Here is a 16644-nt window from a genome sequence, read left to right as displayed (position 1 = left end):
TTTTTTAATTAAGGTAAAATTCACAGAACATAAAATTCACTGGCTTTCAATACATTCACAATGCTGTGTGGTCATCACCACTATGGTAAGAAGACTGAAATGGTCTAATTCTAGAGCATTTTCATCATCCTCCCCAAAACCCCAGTAACAATTAAACAATCATTCCCATTCTTTCCTTCCCTGACCCCTGGAAAACACTAATCTGCTTTCTGTCTCTATGGATTTGCCATTTCTGGACATATATAAAATGAATCATACAAAACATGGTCTTTTGTGCCTGGCTTCTTTCATTTATGTTTTTAAAGTTCATCCATGTTATAACATATATCAGGACTTCACTTTTTTGTGGGTAATATTCCACTGTATGAACATACCACTTGGGTTTACCCATTCATCAGTTGATGAGGTATTTGGGTTGTTTCTACTTTGGAGCTATTATGAGTAAAGCTGCTATGAACAATCCAATTTTTAGAACGAGCAAATGACTTAAACAGACATTTTCTCCAAAAAAGATACATGGCCAATTAAGCACATGAAAAGATAACTCATCATCATTAGTCATCAGGAAATGTAAATCAAAACCATAGTGATACTGTTTCACATCCATCAGGATGGTGATAATCCAGAAAATGGAAAATAACAAGTGTTGGCAAGGATATGGAGAAACTAGAACTCTCACACATTGCTGATAGGATGTAAAATGGTGCAGCCACTATGGGAAAGTTGAGTAGTGCCTCAGAAAGCTAAATATACATTTATCAGTTCTTTTTGGTATATTTCCCCCACCCCATCTTCTTTTTTGTTTTTGGTTTTTTTTTGTTTTTTTTTTTTTTGGTGGATGACTCATGGCTTAGTTTCTCCATCTCCTTTTAAATACTTTAGGAAATGACTGTTATTTTGGTTTTTTTTTTTTTAATGTTTATTTATTTTTGAGAGAACATAAGCAGGGGATGGACAGAGAGAGGGGGACAAAGGATCTGAGGCAGGCTCTGCATTGGGCAGAAAGCCCAATGTGGGGCTCGAACTCACAAAGCATGAGATCATGACCTGAGCTAAAGTCAGACGCTCAACTGACTGAGCCATCCAAGTGCCCAATGACTGTTATTTTGTAAAAACAAAAAGAAAACCCTCAACAATATGACAGAGATATTAAGAGAAAATAATTTGATGTTATATTTAGGATATCAATTTAAAATATACAATTAACTTGTGATTTTTTATTTTTTTTTTTTTTTTTTAATTTTTTTTTCAACATTTTTATTTATTTATGGGACAGACAGAGACAGAGCATGAACGGGGGAGGGGCAGAGAGAGAGGGAGACACAGAATCGGAAACAGGCTCCAGGCTCTGAGCCATCAGCCCAGAGCCCGACGCGGGGCTCGAACTCACGGACCGTGAGATCGTGACCTGGCTGAAGTCGGACGCTTAACCAACTGCGCCACCCAGGCGCCCCTAACTTGTGATTTTTTAATTGAAAGTATTAAGAGATTATGTGAGTAAATTTGTAAATACTGAAAAGCTTAAAATAACATATCCTTAGTGAACTGTAGTCAAAATCCACTTATAAAACATTCCATTAGTTAAGATTTTTCTCTTTTCTGATAATGTCATCCAAAAATCTCATCTGTGTTTCCAAGCCTTCTTACTACCTGCTTCTTTCTCCAAAATGGCTTTTAAAGTCGCAATTCAACATACACCCATTCAAAATCATGCAAAATTTGCTTCTCCTTCCCTAAAGGCTAGTTGATTCCCAGCACCTAAAGAGTAACTAAGTGCTTGTCTAATTAGCTGAATGATGTAATTCGCATTAAGGGGAGAATGAAACTTAAACATTCCCAAGACCCACAGATATTACAAGAGCAAAATAGAAACCTGCAATGATATACTGTATTTGGAAAGGAAAAATCTAAATCCTGCTGCCTCTCATCTGAGGGAAGACATCCTGTTCCAGCTACCCTTAACTAGTTTTTACAGATAGTAAGACAATATGAACTCAGCAACTATACCACATTTTTCATTTTAATCAATATAGGTGTGGAGAGAGAGTCCTTTAATGACTTTTATGGGGTTTCCTTCCTTTCCTTCCATTCACTTATGGTTAAAAACAAAATATATGGAAAATTTTCCATAATGGGGTTAAAAACCAAAATTACTGGTTTAACCTGGAAAATAAAAGATAATGAAGAGAAAGTAGGACCGTATATAATGAGAAGACATGAAGAGATAAAAATTATCTTAAATACCTATCAGTGACAGCCAGATCCTTGATTAGAGTTTAATTTATAATCCTAGAAAAAATCTATTAATAGCAAGTAATTGTTCAACTGACCTAAACACATTTCATCCTTTACCACACAATCTAAAATTCACAGCACATTTAGGAATAAAGAAAACAAAATTCAACATGAAAAAGATTTCTTTTACCTAATAAATTATGTACACAAACATGAATTCTGTGTTATATTACTACATTTGAGAAGTTAGTAAGAAAAGACTATACCTGAGATATTTGGCCCTGGACTTTTGTAAACTGAGTTGTTCGAATATTTAAAGACAGGCTTCTTGTTACCGTTGCCCCAGAAAGAGATTTTCCATTCACCTTTCTTTCAAGGTGACAACTTGCTGGTGATCTCTCTTCAAGAAGAACAGCATCCCAAGGATCCTCTGCTAGTAAACCTGGAATATTTTTCTCTTCCTCGTGGTCTACCACTTCCACATTGTCCACCTTAGGTTTACTTAGAGGATCCAAGTCTAACCAGTCGAATTTACTTATATCTTCAGACTTTGGAGATACCTGTAAATTGTTGACTGTAGCTTTTGAATGTTTGATCTCCAAGTCAGTCCTTGCTTTTCCATTTTTTAAAAATTCTGATGTACTAGCTATTTTGTCAAACAGCTTTGCCATGTCAGGACTGACTACTGGGTGATAGATAGGTAAGCTTCCTTGTGGATGAAAGGGTGTGGCAGGTGTCAAAGGATATGAAAAATATGGAGACTGTCCTGGAAAGCTTAAATATATAGGTTCTGTGGATGGAAACGCAGGCATTCTTGGACTGAAGCCATTTTGGAATACAGTCTGTTTACTGCTGTAAGTTGACTGATAAATAGAAGGTAAAGTATATGTGGAAGGCCCTGATAACCTAGGTGGCCACTGTCCTCTCTGAATAGTAGGTCTAAGATACACCTGTGCTGAAAACGAAGGGCTCAGAACAGGAGTAACTGGCAAGACAGGTGTTTTCCTAGTTTCGAAATTTTCATCAAGCAATAGTTTCTCAAGTTCAGCTTGCGTGAGCTTTTCTACATCAATATCTACTGCTCTTTTTTGGGTGTCAGTTTCAGGAAACACCATGAGATCATAATCCTGTTTGTTATAAACTTGTGCTTTTTGTCTGGTGTTGCTTGATAACTCAAAGGCTCTCTGATTATCAGTCACTCCTCTATCCTTTTGCAGTTTTGCTAAAGCCTCTGCTTCCATCTGTAATGCTTCTTCTTTGTCCACTTCTTTTGTTCTTGTTGGTTCCAGATGTGATGAACATTGCTTAAATCCATTATTGTTGGATATCTGAGCCATGACCAAACCTCCCCTAATCTATTTTTTTCTTGTAGCTTCCAAAATAGCAAGACCTATACACAAAAATAAACATAACACTCAATTAGATTTTTTAAACACAAATTTATTTTGTTTGTAACCCACTCATATGACTTAGAATTTAAAGCCACTTACAAATAAACTATAAAATAAAATAAAATGAACAGTTGTGGGAAATCTGAGTGAAGGAACATTTTTAAAATATCTCAGGGACGCCTAGGTGGCTTAGTCAGTTAAGCGTCTGACTCTTGATTTCAGCTCAGGTTATGATCTCACAGTTGTGAGGTAGAGCCCCACATCATGCTCTGTGCTGAAGTGCAGAGGCTGCTTGGGATTCTCAGTCTCCCCCTCTTTCTGCACCTCTCCCACTCCCAATTGCTCTCTCTCAAAATAAATAAACTTAAAAAAATAAGATGTTCTTTGCTCTTTAAAAATAAATATCTTATATACTGCTGAGGTAAGGGATATGCTTAGACATACATAACTTTACCTCATCCCCTGACCTAACAGGAAAGCTAGCATGGTGGATGAACTCAAGAACCTTTCACTTCAGGTGTCACAATGGCTGCTGTTAACTAATGGCACTTTGGCAGGATTCTTGGCACAAAATGCCTGGTTAGTCACATACTTTCATGAGTTTGAACATGGTTTACTGTTACGCAAATAGCAAGTCGAAATGGTTTCAATCTTTGGCTATTTGTTAAATTGTTCATAAGCCAATTAGCAATAAAAGTACCCAATACCTAGTCAATAAAGTCAAGGAACTACTAACAAAACCTCATATGAGGGGCTCCTGGGTGGCTCAATTGGCTAAGCAACCAACTCTTGATTTTGGCTCAGGTCATGATCTCACGTTTCTTGAGATCGAGTCCCACATCACGCTACGCACGGAGCCTGCTTGGGATTCTCTCTCTCCCTCTCTCTCTCTGCCCCGACCCTGCTCACGTGCATGTGCACTCTCACTCTCAAAATAAACATTTTTTTAAAAAGCATCATATGAGGGGCGCCTGGGTGGCGCAGTCGGTTAAGCTTCCGACTTCGGCCAGGTCACGATCTCGCGGTCCGGGAGTTCGAGCCCCGCGTCGGGCTCTGGGCTGATGGCTCAGAGCCTGGAGCCTGTTTCCGATTCTGTGTCTCCCTCTCTCTCTGCCCCTCCCCCGTTCATGCTCTGTCTCTCTCTGTCCCAAAAATAAATAAACATTGAAAAAAAAAAAAATTAAAAAAAAAAAAAAAGCATCATATGAAAAATTGATTAAGGGTTTATAATCTAGAACAACTGACATAACAGATCAGAATAATGAAAGTGTTAAAGCTATAAGAAACTGCAGTACTCCATTCAAAGGTTAAATTTATGGCTGAATTTGTCACATAGTTTTGACCACGCATCTATCTGATTATCTGCAGTTAAATCATTAGCTATAATACTAGAGTGCCTGACTGGCTCAGTTGGTAGAGCATGCAACTCTTGATCTCGGGGTTGTGAGTTCAAGCCCTACATTGGGCAGAGTTCAATTTAAAAAAGTTATAACACTAAAATTTCTCCTTTTTCAAATTGCTAAAATATTTACTCATAAACTAGAAAAATAGTTTATTAAACTTTCTCAATGATCAGCTTGTAAAAATCTAATCTTCTACTTAATCACAATTAAGATTAAAATTACCCTATGAAGCAAGATGACCAATTAAAGGGTTAGTTACCTACTGTGTAAAATAAGGCACATTTCTTGCTTCTAATCATTATAATTCAGGAGTTAATTCTGGGTTCTGGAGTCACATCAGCTTGATTCATGAAGCTGTAAGTGCTTGGGCAAGTCAAACTTTTCCACATGCCTTAGTTTACTTTTAAAATGAAAAAGTATTGGGGCGCCTGGGTGGCTCAGTCGGTTAAGCGGCTTCGGCTCAGATCACGATCTCGCGGTCTGTGAGTTCGAGCCCCGCGTCGGGCTCTGGGCTGACAGCTCGGAGCCTGGAGCCTGTTTCAGATTCTGTGTCTCCCTCTCTCTCTGCCCCTCCCCTGTTCATGCTCTGTCTCTGTCTCAAAAATAAATAAACGTTAAAAAAAAAATAAATAAATAAAATAAAATAAAATAAAATAAAATAAAATAAAATAAAATAAAATAAAATGAAAAAGTATCAAAAACGCTCAACATTAGTCATCATTAGGGAAATACAAATCAAAACTACAAGGAAATACCACCTCACACCTGTCAGAATGGCTAACATGAACAACTCAGGCAACAAGAGATGTTGGCAAATATGCGGAGAAGGAGGATCTCTTCTGCACTGTTGGTGGGAATGCAAACTGGTGCAGTCACTCTGGAAAACAATATGGAGGTTCCTCAAAAAATTAAAAATAGAACTACCCTACAACCCAGCAACTGCACTACTAGGCATTTATCCAAGGGATACAGGTATGCTGTTTTGAAGGGGCACATGCACACCCATGTTTATAGCAGCACTATCGATAATAGCCAAAGTATGGAAAGAGCTCAGATGTCTATCGACAGATGAATGGATAAAGAAGATGTGGTATATACAATGGAGTATTACTCGGCAATCAAAAAGAATGAAATCTTGCCATTTGCAACTACATGGATGGAACTAGAGGGTATTAGGGTAAGCAAAATTAGAGAAAGACAAATACCATATGACTTCACTCATATCAGGACTTTTAAGACACAGAACAGATGAACACAGAGAAGGGAAGCACAAATAATATAAAAACAGAGGGGGGGATAAAACAAAAGAGACTCTTAAATATGGAGAACAGAGGGTTACTGGAGGGGTTGTGAGAGGGGGGATGGGCTAAATGGGTAAGGGGCACTAAGGAATCTACCCCTGAAATCATTGTTGCACTATATGCTAATTAACTTGGATGTAAATTTTAAAAATAAATAATAAAATAAAATAAAATGAAAAAGTATCTAACTCTTAAATTATAAGGATTAAATGAAACAATGCAACTAAAAAGTGTTTATCACTGGCCTTAGGCAGAGGCATTAAATAAATGACATCTATTATTAATCTAATCTGATTTGAGATTTTAGTTTGAATACCTAGAAATGAGGAGAGCTCCTACTTACATCCTTTTTCTAGCACAGTGCTTGTCCATAGTATATGAGAAATAAAAGTTTAATGATAGAGGTAGGGAAACACCCAAAGTGAATTCAAACTAATGTAACACAAATGAGGGGCACCTGGGTGGCTCAGTCAGTTAAGCATCCAACTTTGGCTCAGGTCATGATCTCGCAGTTTGAAGGTTGGAGCCCTGCATCAGGCTCTGTGCTAATAGCTCAGAGGCTGGAGCCTGCTTAAGATTCTGTGTTTTCCTCCCTCCCTGCCCCTCCCCCACTCACACTCCTGTCCCTCTCTCTCTCTCTCTAAAAAATAAACATTAAAAAAAACTTTTTTAATGTAACACAAATGAAAATCCTAAATGTTGAGGTAATACTAAATAAAAAATTATTAGTGACAAGGACATCAAGATATTGAAGGAAGTCACTCTTTGCAATTCTTTTATACAACTATAGTTGAACTTCTGAGGCATTTCACTGAAAATCTTTTCAAATTTTTCCCTTCTGTGGTAGAATGCAAAACTAGGCACAATGTACACTTAAAATTTGTATACTTCATTGTCCGTAAACATTTCATGTTAAGAAAAAACTATGAACAAATAGACTCCTACTAAATATACATGAAGTACTTAGACGAAAGTACTGATATCTACAATTCACTCTGAAATATATACAAAAATAATATAAATTGAGTATCTGATAGATGGATAAATACGTGATAAAGCAAGTACAGGAAAATATTAATAATACAATCTAGTTGGTAGGCATATGGGTATTCACTCTGAAATCCTTTCAACTTGGCTGCACGACTAAAAATTTTCACAAAATGTTAGATGAACAGTAAGAGGTACAAATTCCTCTGATTCCAGGATACACTCTTTATAAAGTCACTTTGCTTCTCCTCACATACAGAGGTGGGGCCTATTTCTCCACTTGATCTGAGCTGGCTCTGTGACTTGCTTTGACAGATACAATGTGAAAGAAGTGACACTGGGAGTTCTAAGTTCATAAGAGCCTAACTGCTTCAGCTCTTCCTGTTTAGAGTGCAGCCACTGCCCTGTGAATGCTCACAGACGATGAGAGAGCACAAGGAGAAAAAGGCCCAGCCAACAGTCATCACCAACCACAGGAGTAAAGCCACCACCTTAAGACCATCCATCCACAGTTCAAATGACCACAGTTACAATAATGACTGAAGGCAAGACCAGCAGAAGAAACCACCCAGCCTGAGTTCAAGCCAAATTGCTAACCCACAAAATCATTTTGGAATGGTTACATAGCAATAGATAACTGATCAACCTTTTCTCCTTACTTTTAGAAAGCAAGACTGTAGCCACTTACCAATTTAACAGCAAGTTTGTTTTAACTTCACAGCCACCACTACCCACCTTATTTCACGTGTCCTCAGAGAATGAACAGTTCCCTTTTCCTGCCTAACTCTGACGCCTTCTGCTTATATCCTAATTCTCACTGAATTCTCCTATTTATCAGTGATTGCCTTCTTTGCATTATTAATTTGCTTCTGCTCCTTTGCCATAAGAATGCTCAAGTTTTCTCCATACCGAGGTGGAAAAGAGTCTTAACATTCCTCTTTAGACTCCAATAGCTTCCATTTTAATTCTCTCCTTTCACTGCCAAACTTCTCAGATGAGTGACCTAGAAAGTCCTTTCTTATACTCATTCTGCCTTGGAAAAATTATACTTATCCTTCAGGGCCCAAATCAAATACAGCCACCTGTCTGAAGCTTTTCTTAAGTAGCTCCTATTAGAAACCATTTTTTAGGGGCGCCTGGATGGCTCAGTCAGTTGAGCTCCTGACTTCGGCTCAGGTCATGATCTTGTGGTTTATAAGTTTGCCCACTTTGGGCTCACTGCTGTCAGCCTGTCAGTGGAAAGCCACTTTGGATCCTCTGTCCCCCTCTCTCTGCCCCTCCCCTCCTTGTACTCTCTCAAAAATAAACACTGAAAAAAAAACTATCTTTTTAGCTCAAATAAAATTTTTATTCATTTTTATAGACTATGCTGTTTTTGCTCCCTCAGTATCCTTTCTTCTAGTAGGCAGAAATCTGTATCTTCTTTTTTAGAACTTAGTCATCTCCCTTTTGTTCCATCTAGTTCAAATAGGGCTGGAACATCCTTACTCCCCCCTCTCCCACTCCCAACCACACCAAAGGATCCAAGTCTGGCCAAATAGACTTAATCCCAAAACTTCTGAAACTATTTAGAAAGGAAGCCCATCACTGAAGTTGCTGAACTTATGGGATGTAAGCCTGGCACTGCTGTGGCCATCTTTGCCACCACTGAAGGAGATGCTGCCTGAGAATGGACCGAAGCCAGAAAAGAGCAGAGCTATGTATGCTAAGTAAAATGAAACAGATTCTGAATATTACATTAAGTGTCTGGATCCAACCCTTGTCCAAGGCTAGTCTTTTCATTTATGTAAGCCAATAAATTCCTCTTTGCTTAAGCTGGTTTAACATTACTTTCTCCAGTAACAACTAAAAACTTAACACAGAATCTATAATTTGTATGTCTACAAGGGCGCCTGGGTGGCTCAGTCAGTTGAGCGACTGACTTCAGCTCAGGTCATGATCTCGTGGTCTGTGGGTTCGAGCCCCACATCAGGCTCTGTGCTGACAGCTCAGAGTCTGGAGCCTGCTTCGGATTCTGTGTCTCCCTCTCTCTCTGCCCCTCCCCCACTCATGCTCCGTGTCTCTCTCTCTCTTTCTGTCAAAAATAAATAAACATTAAAAAAAAATTTATAATTTGTATGTCTACCCAACAGACTAGAATAAGCTTAAGTGCAGAGACCTACTGTTTTCTTTTTCTTCTGCCCCACAACATTTAAAACCACCCTGCTTAATAAATACAGAGTTTAATTTAATGACCACATATTTTAAAGAATGGAATAAGAGCTATCAGTTTTGAAGACAAGATTTTGGATGGCACATGACTGGATATATGGTGGGAGAAATAAATCAAGTTTAACTGCCTATTATTGAACACCACAACATAGTCCATTTTTCACAAAATCGAATGGATTAGAATATTTTGCAAAGAGAAAACGATACTGACTTGCAATTCATTTTCCACAAGCAAATGCCTATTTAGTTAAGTAGTTTCCTAGCTACCATATTTGGTAATGATAGGACATTGTTCTGAAAGAGGAAATCTGGATTTTTTAAGTGAGTTTGAGATACAGTTTATTCAACAAAAAACACACTTACTCCAAATATTTTAAATTAATGTTACCTCTTATTTACTAACAAAGGTATAAAATAAATAGCTTGAAAAATATTTTAACAGTAAATGTGGTATTTTTCATATCAATTCATTTACTTGCTCTATCCCTAGTATCAACCCAAAGCAGCACATGCTAAACTAAATTCAAGTCTAAGCAGTAAAAGTGAACTGTTAACAGCTGAATTACCATATTTTAGCTTTCCAAAAAATTATCATGCATGTATACTCAATTGGTAATAAAGGATTTGAAAGACTGTCCAAAAGTAACCCAGTGCTTCAGCTATTTTTCTGAGGCTGCTACACTGACATGCTCCATTAATTTTTTAAAATCAAAACTTCATTTGATGACAAACATTTATCAGGAAACAACTTTTGCACATGCTAATTCAAAATACAAACTTTAATGCTAATGTTCTCCTAATTCAAGCTGGAAAAGACAATATAACTAGTTTTTGAATGATGATTGTATACCATCTGCCAAAAATTTTCCAACATAGAGTAATCCAGTGATGATCACAAGGCTGTAGCTACTTTAAACTGTTCAAAAGAGGGCAATTAAACTATTCAGTTAAACTTTGGGATACCATTTGCAGATCCAAAAGAATTAATTTAAAAGCTCTTGGCTTCTTCTGTGGTAGACATTCATTTACAATTTAAATTTAAATCTCAGAAAAAAATAAAACCAGTCCTGCTACCCATCTAAATGCTTTCTGATCTTAAAATTCAAGATACATAAGAAAACAGAGAAACAATGATTTGAGTTCAACCATGCAAATATTTCTCCACTAAAATGAAAGTGAATCTCAAAGAAAAATAAATTATGGTACCCAACTGAATACTGTGCTACCATTAAAAATAATAATATCAACACTGCAATAACCATGGAAAATATTTGTTAAAACTGTAGCAAGTATCTACATATCTATACATACCTACAGATAGAGATATGTAAATACTTGCTGCCAAACACTGCTAAAAGCAATATATTAACTAATTTAATCCTCACAAATTATATTAAGTAGCTACTATTATCCCTACATACAAATGAAAAACTTTCATACAAATTATATAATCTGCCCAAGTTCACAGTAGCTAGCAAGTGATGAGATCAGGACTCAAATCCAGGCAGTGCTAATTCACTACAATATATTTTTATGTTAATAGTTATCTGAAATAAGTGTCTAAACATACCTTATCTATTATAAATACCAACTTCTTCCTCAAGGCTATGGTTATTTCTCTCTGCATTAATAAATAGATTTTACTGTTTTGTTTAATTCTATCATGAAGTGATTAATACTGCTATTTAATAATGTGCCATTTTATTAATTTATTCTCACCACATGACTAGCAAACTTATCATTTCACTGAGGTTATGAATTCACTCTCAGACTTCTTTCTACTGTAGTTGTTGAATGAATGCCTCAAAGACTGGGAAACGTAAGACACCATTGTCTTTATCAAAAAGAAGCTCAAATTCTGCAACAAACAAAAAACCAGACTAAAAGGGCTTTTTTTTTTTTTTTTAAGTTTATTTATTTTTGAGTGGGGGGAGCTGGGTGGGGGCAGACAGAAACAGAGACACAGCATCGGAAGCAGGCTCCAGGCTCTGAGCTGTCAGCACAGAGCCTGACACAGGGCCCGAACTCATGAACCACGAGACCATGACCTGAACTGAAGTTGGACGCTTAACCGACTGAGCCACCCAGGTGCCCCTAAAAGGGCTTATTTATTAATAATTCAACTAAAACTGAAAAATCACGTGGCTGAGTTCAGAAGAAACAAGCGGTGGGAGAAAAAATTATTTTGGAAACTGGGAGTAGGAGATGGCAACAGAAAACTAAAAATAGAAGAGGAGGGGTGCTTGACTGGCTCAGTCGGTGGAGCATACAACTAACTCTTGATCTCAGGATTGTTAGTTCAAGTCCCACATTGGGTGTAGAGATTACTTAAAAAAGTAAAAATCTTAAATAAAATTTTAAAAAAATAAAAATAGGAGAGGAGCTTCATCTCTTCTAAAAGGAAAAACCCCAGTAGACAAGATAACATTCTCCTATCTCTGTGATTCACGGAGGGAAAAAATTAATCTAACAAAAATAACCAAGCACTTCGGTATTAGGCACTATACAACTTTGTTAAAAAGAGAAAATGTAGGAATGTCCAGGTGTTGGGTGAGATTAGGGTAGAGCAGCACAGCACTATTCCACAGGAGTGGAATGCGAGTCACATACTGAATTAAAAATTTTTTACAACTACATTAATGAAAAGAAACAGATGAAATTATTAATAATATATTTAATCCAATTTTCCAAAATACTGTCATTTCAATAAGTAACCAATTATAAAAATATGAATGGGACATTTTACATTCTTTTCTCATACTAAGTCTTCAAAATGTGGTATATATTTTATTTCAGATTACACATTTCAACTTAGACTAGCCATATTTCAAGTGCTCAAAAGCCAAAGGTGGCTATTGGACAACTTAAGGCTACAATTTATAAGGAACAAAAAGCAAGGTGAACAAGCATCACTAATTTCTGGGTAAGAAAAAATTTACCTTCCCAAAAGTCATCCCTTCCCTCAAGTCAATAAAATATCTCCAATGCCTATTACTTAATTTTCAGGGGAAGAAAAATTTTAAGTCCCATAGATAACATACAGCCTTTTCATTAAGGTATATCTTATCATTTTTGGTAAATTTTGTATTTTTAAAGTATATAATTTCTAATAGTTCTACAATTAGCAAATTGTTAACATTTCATAGATAAATGTGTTTACAATCAACCAAATAGGATTACAAAATTACAAAAAGATTAACTATTTAACTGTTTAAAAAAAAGAATCAAAACCAAAATAACTCGTGGAATTCCTAGTTAACCTCAGCAAAAAGAAGGCCACCCTAATTGGATTTAAAGCCATGAGAATATTTATTTTTTTCAACGTTTTTATTTATTTTTGGGACAGAGAGAGACAGAGCATGAACGGGGGAGGGGCAGAGAGACAGGGAGACACAGAATCGGAAACAGGCTCCAGGCTCTGAGCCATCAGCCCAGAGCCTGACGCAAGGCTCGAACTCACGGACCGCGAGATCGTGACCTGGCTGAAGTCGGACGCTTAACCGACTGCGCCACCCAGGCGCCCCGCCATGAGAATATTTAAATACATATTCATGGATGGTTCAGTAGGTTAAGCTTATGGCTCTTTATTTTAGCTCAGGTCATGATCTCACAGTTAATGACTTCTTGGGGCACCTGGGTGACTCAGCAGGTTAAGCTTCTGGCTCTTGATTTTGGCTCAGGTCATGACCTCACAGAGTTCATGAGATCAAGCCCCTCGGTGGGCTCTACACTGACAGCCACAGCCTGCTTGGGATTCTCTTTCCTCTCTCATGCAGAAGTGTGTTCTCTCTCTCTCTCTCTCTCTCTCTCTCAAAATAAATAAATAAATAAAAATGTTAAACAAAAATAAGGGCGCCTGGTGGACTCGGTTAAGCATCCACCTCTTGATATCGGCTCAGGTCATGAAAGGAGATCAGCCCCACATCTGCACCGTCAGCACAGGGCCTGCTTGGGATTCTCTTGCTCTTGCTCTCTATCTCTCTGTCCTTCTGTCCCTCTCCCCTGCTTGCACTCTAAAATAAAACAATAATTTTTGACAAGGTGATTCTAAAATTTATTCAGTAACCAAAAGGGCCAAAATAGCCAAAAACCTCTTGAAAAAGAACAAGGTGTGAGGATTTGCTCTACCCAATAAAGATTAATTATAAAGCTAATTTTATTTAAGATAGTATGGTATTTATGCAGGAAGAGATAAATTTAATAAAGAACAGGCTAAGAGGTCAAAAACAGAAACACAACTACAAAGACACCCGATTTAACACAAGTAGCATATCAGAGCACAGGGAAAGAACTGTCTTTTTAATAAATTAAGCCAGAACAAATGGAGGGGGAATGAAATGGGACTCCTACTTCACTCCTTAAGCAAAATTCAACTTGAGACAAACCAAACGTCTGTGAAAGTAAGAACTATAAAGCTTTAGAATCAGAGAATGGAAAAATTTCTTAAACAAGACAGAAAGCACTAACCGTAAGAGAAAAATAATTTGACTATAGTAAAATCCAGAACTTTTATCAAAAGACACCAAAGAGAATGATAAAAACAAGCCACAAAAAAGGAGATATTTTTAATATATAACCAAAGGACTCAAATCCTAGATAAGTAACTTCTACAAATTAAAAAGAAAGATAAATCATAAGAACCTCCAAAGAACATTGCCCACAATAGTCCCAAATAGGAACTAACCTGGAAGTGGTAATTAGCTCAACCTTCAGTTCCTCTCTCATCTCCAGAGGTCAGGGGATAAGGCTAAAAGTTCTAGTCCTCTAAAATGCCTCAGTCTTTCTGGTGACCAGCCCCACCCTGAAACTATGTAGGGATCCCAGACACTATTTATCTCATCAGCATACAAAAGAAAAAAAAGAGATTCCAAGGTCTTTAGGAGTTACATGACAAGAACCAAGCACAAAGACCTAATATTTTTCATTATATCACAGTTCATGCAATGGAATTCTATACACTAATGCCAATGAACTAGCGCTATAAGAAAAAAATGAATAAAACTTAGAAACATGATAAGCAAAGACAGACACAAAAACACATACAATGATTCCATTTATATAAAGTTCAAAAACATGAGAAACTATATTGTTTAAGAATGCTTACATAACGGTAAAACCAAGAAAAGGAAAGGATTCTCAAAGTTAGGACAGTGGTTACTCATAGAAGGGATGACCAAGGGTAAGTACACTGGGGACTTTTGGAACATAAGCAATGTTCTAGTTCATAACCTAGACAGTGGTTACACATAGAAGGGATGGCCAAGGATAAGTACACTGGGGACTTTAGGAACATAAGCAATGTTCTAGTTCATAACCTATCGACTAGTTACACAAGTGTTTGTTTTACAAGTATTTGTTAGATAATCTTATATGCTTTATGCACTTAAAATTATTTGTTAATCATAGATGATAAATTTATTCACTGTTCTGTGGGTTACTTCATAATAAAAAAGAATCTACTCCCTACATATTTTAAATTTGAATATTTAAAATATTTTCATATCTATATTATACATGGTATGTGAAAACACCACCTACAATAGCATGTGGGGTTTTTTTTAACTCACATGTGGCAAACTATATGAATACAAAAGCTCAATTTTTTAGTAATGGCATAAAAAATACAAATAAGAACAATACTTTTCATTTTTTAATGTATAGGCTAAAATAAGGACCCTGCCCTTATATATTAAGGGATATGGGAAAAGGGTAAAACTGCAAAAGAAAACAAAACAAATTATGGTTTCTCAAATTTTCACTATCTGTGAATCATTTAATGGAATCACATATAACATGATTTATGTAAAAAAATTCACTGTCTTTAAAAATACAAAACATTTAAAAATAGAAAGATATTCCTATCAGTGAGAGATAATTGCACACTCACCACTGTATGTTATATCCAGCAAATTTATTTATTTGAACTGAATTAGAAAATCCTAATTCAATTATAGCTTGACAGGAAGGCAGCAATGTTTGGTGGTAATTCTATCAGATAGTTATGGATATATACATAAAATCTTGTGGATTACTGAAACAGCTCCCCAGTCTGTTTCTGCCACCACTCCACCCTCCACCTTCAGACTACTCTCAACACAGCAGCCAGAGAGATACTGAAAAACTTCGATCTTCTTACCTTTCCACTCAGAGCTTTCAATAACTCCTATCTCACTCAGAAAAGCAGTAAAATCTTTACAACAGTCCAACAGGCACTCTAATATCTGGTCCCCCTATTACTTTTCCCCTATAACTCTCTTGTCTGAGACGGTCCAAGTGGCCTCCTTGTTGTTCTTCAAATACATTATACATCTCATTCAGAGTCTTTGCTCTTCAGTTCCCTCTGGACTGCTCTTCCCCTGGAGAGCTGAGTGGCATACTCTCTCACCTTCCAGTCTTCATTAAGAAGGTAACATTTGAGTAAAGTTCTCCCTGATAATGTAGTTAAAACTGCAACTTTCTCTAACCCCATTGCCTATGCACTTTACTTTCTCCTTAGCATTTAAGTACCATCCAATGTACTATAGATTTTACTTGTGTATTTCATGGTCTTTCCCCTCTAGCCTATAAATTTCATGAAGCTGGGATTTACCTCTTAGGCTCACTCCTATATCTCTAGCACCCAGAACAATCCTAGAACAAGCAAGCTTTCATTCAAATGTTTGTTAAACAAATAAATGAAATTAAATCTAATATGGACCAGATTAGGAAGCAATTCTTTTTTTTTTTTTTTACATTTATTTATTTTTGAGACAGAGAGGGACAGAGCATGAACAGGGGAGGGTCAGAGAGAGAGGGAGACACAGAATCTGAAACAGGCTCCAGGCTCTGAGCTGTCAGCACAGAGCCTGATGCGGGGCTCGAACTCATGGACCGTGAGATCATGACCTGAGCCGAAGTCGGTCGCCCAACCGACTGAGCCACCCAGGCGCCCCAGGAAGCAATTCTTCATTGTAGAGTGACTTGGGTACTCTGTAAGATACTTAAAAGTACATACAAATATCCTACTCAAAATGAGTATTTGAACCCAAGAGATACCAGATTTGTAATCCATTCTTGTTGCACTCATTTTCATTTAAAGTATTTGGAAGTCATCTTAAATGTGTCAAATTATAAACC

General features: G+C 36.9%; 1 protein-coding gene across 2 annotated transcripts in view; it reads right to left on the bottom strand.

Annotated features, from left to right (window-relative positions):
- Positions 1-16644, bottom strand: part of PIK3C2A (phosphatidylinositol-4-phosphate 3-kinase catalytic subunit type 2 alpha) — a 194825-nt gene that overhangs the window by 89016 nt on the left and 89165 nt on the right. For both annotated transcript variants that reach the window (XM_086677860.1, XM_025927928.2), the window contains one exon: positions 2502-3625. In XM_086677860.1, coding sequence (XP_086533986.1) covers positions 2502-3572 — 1071 coding nt within the window. In that variant the 5' untranslated portion in view covers positions 3573-3625. The remainder of the gene's footprint in view (positions 1-2501; positions 3626-16644) is intronic.

The sequence above is a fragment of the Puma concolor genome, chromosome D1 (genome assembly GCF_028749965.1).
Source record: "Puma concolor isolate L17-30 chromosome D1, mPumCon1.1.hap2, whole genome shotgun sequence".
Classification (NCBI taxonomy): domain Eukaryota; kingdom Metazoa; phylum Chordata; class Mammalia; order Carnivora; family Felidae; genus Puma; species Puma concolor.
The sequence above is the reverse complement of the archived record's forward strand: the minus strand, read 5'-3'. Positions and strand labels throughout refer to the sequence as shown.